The 4,814-nt window shown below is 32.0% G+C and overlaps 1 protein-coding gene across 2 annotated transcripts; it reads right to left on the reverse strand.

Annotated features, from left to right (window-relative positions):
- Window positions 1–246: 246 nt before the first annotated feature.
- On the reverse strand, window positions 247–4,814 carry LOC125852857 (RING-H2 finger protein ATL78-like). 2 transcript variants are annotated; one of them, XM_049532540.1, is made up of 2 exons: window positions 4,386–4,814; window positions 247–672 (listed from the first exon to the last, which is right to left on the reverse strand). In XM_049532540.1, the coding sequence occupies exons 1-2, from the start codon at window positions 4,781–4,783 to the stop codon at window positions 417–419; spliced, it is 654 nt and encodes a 217-aa protein (XP_049388497.1). In that variant the 5' UTR covers window positions 4,784–4,814; the 3' UTR covers window positions 247–416. The 2 variants fall into 2 exon arrangements, with proteins under 2 accessions (XP_049388497.1, XP_049388495.1); XM_049532538.1 differs by lacking the exon at window positions 247–672 and having other exon boundaries at window positions 4,013–4,814.

A 4,814-nucleotide genomic window follows, 5' to 3' on the forward strand; every position in this document is an offset into this window, starting at 1 on the left:
GATTCATTTATTAAAGGATTATCTTGAGGTTAATAATGTTAATCTAAAGAGTTTGACACATTTTTATAAAATATATTAGACAAGCCTCAAGCATTAAATGTTAAGTGTGTTTAAGACATACAATCAACCGTTTAAGATGTAAGCCTCACCGCATTAAATTCACACATGACACATGAGTCTAGAGGCGTTCTACTAGTGCCCTCAATTTTATAATGTCCCCCAACAAAGAAAATAGCCTTTAATTACTTTGACAAAAAGATTATGATCTTGATAAAGTTACCGGTAAAAAAACAAAAAATTACACACTTAGCCAAAACTTTTTCAACATGAAAAAAGAAAGAACTAAACTATTAACTTAAAAGCTAATTAAACTTCTCATCTAATTAAGTGTATGAATATTCTTTTTCTACCTAATGCTAATTGTTAGATATAGCATCTTCACGTTGGAGAGGTTCAATCCTTATTATAACTTCTTGTATTGGAGCTAATGAAATTGGATCAATTCTTTGGCATGTCTCAATAAGGCAATGTCTACAAGTAGGGCAAGAAGAGTGAGAATTGAGCCATTTATCGATACAACGAATGTGGAATCCATGGTTACACTTAGGTAGAACCTTTATTTTCTCCCCGATTTGAAATTCCGATAAGCAAATGACACATTCAGAGTCAAGCCTTGAATGTTTCAATTCAGTAGTGTATGTTATAACCGGAAATGTCTTGAGAGCTTTTTTCTCGATCCCTCTATTGGCTAATTTTGTTGAAGAAGGGTTGTTATTTGTATGATTTGATGAGGATGAGTTTGCTAATATTAGGGTAGAGCAATTAAATGCACATTTTATGATGAAATTCAAGACAAATGAACAAATTATGGCACATACAAGTATGGCCAAGACCATAATAACATTTTCATCAAATGTGTTGACTTTGTGACCAAGTGGTGGATGATTAGTTGTATCGTGGAAGATTCCGGCTGCCGGAGGTGGCGCCATGGTGGCTTCCTGGAGTAATCTTCTTGAGTAGTGGAAGTTCTCCATGAATTCTTGAATTAATAGAGTTGAAGTTATAGTTGACATATTTTAGAGCTTTTGGTTTAGACTTTGTATTGTGTGTTTTCTTTGTTTTTGTTGGTATTGAATGAGTTCAAGAGTATCAAATGCTTATATAGGACAAATGTATATAGGGACAGGTGTAAATTAAAGCGTGGTCAACTTTGTGAGTCTTAATAATAGAAAGTTATATTATTTTATATTGTTAAAAGAACGGTGAACAATTGAGTTTCCTTTTTTTTTTGTTTATTCAAGAAAGAATGATTCCTTCTCAATTACTCCCTCCGTTTCAATTTATATGACATAGTTCGAATTTTAAAATTCAAATAATTTTATCTGTGATCGTAAATTTTTTATATATCTTTTAAAATTTAGATTGTCAATTACTGTGACTTATAATACATTTACGTAGTTTACAAATATACAAACATAATACAATGTTTCATTTTCAGAAATAACCTCGATACAAGAAATTGACTAAAAAGAGTTCCTTCTTACATATTTCAAAAAGCTTTTAGCCATGTATTATTGTTACACATTTCAAATTATAAATTCATAAAAAACACAATTATTTTTTCCTTTATCATATGCTCCACTAACTAAGACCGTTGGTAAGTTAATGGGTTATCCACTCAAGAAGGAGGCAGGGCACCTCCATTGCCGACTGTCTGGTACGCTGACACCTGGCTATTACCATTATGTACAATCGTTAATGAACCAAATCACATGTACCAAAGATATTAAAGGACCGTTAAAATGAAGATGTAACAACTTTGTTTGAGAGAGTGTAAACTAAAACTTTGTTGTATATCTCTCTCTATATAGCTAGAATGTTATCGGAGGAAATGACTTTTTATTATCTAAATAAGTTCCTCTTCTTTATGCATATATTCAGGGCGGAGCTATAGTTATTCAAGGGTGTCCAACTGGACATCATTTGTTGAAAAATTACGTTATATATATATGTCAAATTTTGCATTTAAAGAATATATATTTAAAATTGAACACTTTTGACAAAAGCTATATTTATGACGTAGTGGTAATAAGTGTTCATTTTAATGAAGAATTCTTAGGGTTTTAACTCCAAATAGCACAATATTTTTTTGTTTTGTATTATAACAGCCACACATCATTATTCTTGGACACCCTTGATAAAATTTATGATTCCGTCACTGTATATACTAGCTAGACATTTTGACAATCACCCACTATTATTTTTAAACACTCTTCATAAAATTTCTGACTCTGTTACTGAATATACTAACTAGATACCTGATAAGCTATGGAAAATTAAAGTGCATGTCATCATATCACAACGGTTGAGATTGAACTGATTATTAATAGGAAAAAGTGGTAACATATGGCATAAAAAGTACAAGTTAGGTGTTGTAAATATAGATTTGTAAGCCAAGTATTGGTTAATTTTTGCTACGTGTGCTTCTAACTTTTTCTCTTTTTGAACACTAGATCTTTAGTGCATGAATCAAATCTCCACTTAGGCACAGAAGTTCCCTATAGTAACAAACTAGTTAGTTCTATGTTGCTTGATATTTTACCTTATAGATCCGTCTCATATAGTAGTAGGGGTGGGTGTTCGCGCAATTCGAATTAAATATAAAAAACATGATCTGCTAATGACATAACAAGTGATCTCAAATTCTTGTAGTAATATGAAATTCTTAATAAAAAGTTGAGAGAAGTGTCCAAAACACACGTAAACTTGACGATAATTTAGGAGTGTATTTCACTCATGTTGTAAGATTGGGGGTGTATTTAAGTTCAATTAGTCAAGTTAAAATGTGTTTTTAAAGCCGTCAATGATTCGAAGCTAAAACTAATAATTCGTTTGCTTAAACTTTTCGGGTTTTCCATATCTTCTTTGAATGTTACAAATTTTCGATTCAGTAAACTTAAAAATGAATCATATATTTACCAGATGAATCAATGAGCTATCAGAATTTTCTAATCAACCCTATCCATTGGTCACCTTTTGGGCTTTTCCATGGCATCCACATATAATTACTTTTTTTCTTCTTTTTTTGGTAGATTTCTTTCAAATTAATCAAATCCTTAATTATGCTTATTAGTATTAATTAAACAAGTCCCCATTTGTTAGGAAATGTTGAGAGATTACTCTCTTGTTGGATCAAATGTCATCTTTTTTTTTGGTATTTCATTCGGTGTCCGGAACCACATGGGAGCCCAACTAAATTTGAACCACGCACTGCAAGACCCATTCGAGAGTGACACTTCCAACATGATTTTTTCATACTCAAGGCTTGAACCGGAGGATCAAATGTTATCTTATTTCTACATAATGTTATTTTAATTGATACCTTTTAGGCTTATTTTTAGCCGAATATTAAAGTAAAACAATTTTTTAAAGGACTAATCAATCTCCTTCTATACTATGACAAGCTGTAGTTTTGTTGAAGACAGATCAAATGAAACAATATTTGTCACGAATCACCATCACATACATTTGTATTAGTTTATTATACGTATTATTGATGTGAAAAAGTAACAACGTATATAATATTGTAGACAACTTGGAACCACAATATAATATAAGTTAATATTTTCCTAGTGTACTACTATACTACTACTTGTCATTTTCTAGAAAAGCTCTACTCGAGCCTGAAATTACTATGCCCAATATTGACCATCTTTCACATGGAAATGTTGTTATAAGTTGTTCCAGATAATATTCTTTTGTTATGAATTGGGATAATATTGATCATATAATATATCTGATGTATCTATCCTTTTAACCACATCATTAGGACACAAGTTCTTCCCTATCTTCGAGCCATACATATACGTATTCTTGATGAGAAAAGCAATAGACAACTTGGAACCACAATATATATGTTAAGAGAATAGCCTTTTCTATGACAAAGAAGGAGCATGATCATCTTGATAAAGAAACAAGAACAAAATTTAATTTATACACTTGCAAGACTATATAGCTAGCCAAAACTTTTCCAACAAGGACAAAAGAAAGAATTAAACTATATATCAACTTAAGTAAAAGCTAAGTTTCTAATCTAATTGAGTTTATCTACTACTAATTCTACCTAATGTTGATTATTAGATATAACATCTTCACGTTGGAGAGGTTCAATCCTTATTACAACTTCTTCTACTAGAGCTGATGAAATTGGAACAATTTTTTGGCAAGTTTCAATAAGGCAATGCCTACAAGTAGGGCAAGAAGAGTGAGAATTGAGCCATTTATCGATACACTTGACGTGGAATCCATGGTTGCACTTAGGTAGAACTTTAATTTTCTCTCCGATTCCAAATTCAGATAAGCAAATGACACATTCAGAGTCGAACCCTGGATGTTTCAATTCAGTAGTGTATGTTATAACTGGAAATGTCTTGAGGGCTTTTTTCTCGATCCCTCCATTGACTAATTTTGTTGAAGAAGGGTTGTTATTTATATGGTTTAAGGATGAGTCTACCAATATTAGGGTAGTGCACCTACATACACATTTTATGATGAAATTCAAGATAAATGAACAAATCAAGGCACATACAAGTACGGCCAAGACCATAATGACATTTGCATCAAATGTGTTGACTTTGTGACCAAATGGTTGATGATTAGTTGTATAGTGGCTGATTCCGGCAGCCGGTGGCGGTGCCATGGTGGACTCCGGGAGTAATCTTCTTGAGTAGTGGAAGTTCTCCATGAATTCTTGAATTAATAGAGCGGAAGTTATAGTTGCCATATTTAGAGCTTTTGGTTGAGACTTTGTATTT

The sequence above is a fragment of the Solanum stenotomum genome, unplaced genomic scaffold (genome assembly GCF_019186545.1).
Source record: "Solanum stenotomum isolate F172 unplaced genomic scaffold, ASM1918654v1 scaffold6190, whole genome shotgun sequence".
Classification (NCBI taxonomy): Eukaryota; Viridiplantae; Streptophyta; class Magnoliopsida; order Solanales; family Solanaceae; genus Solanum; species Solanum stenotomum.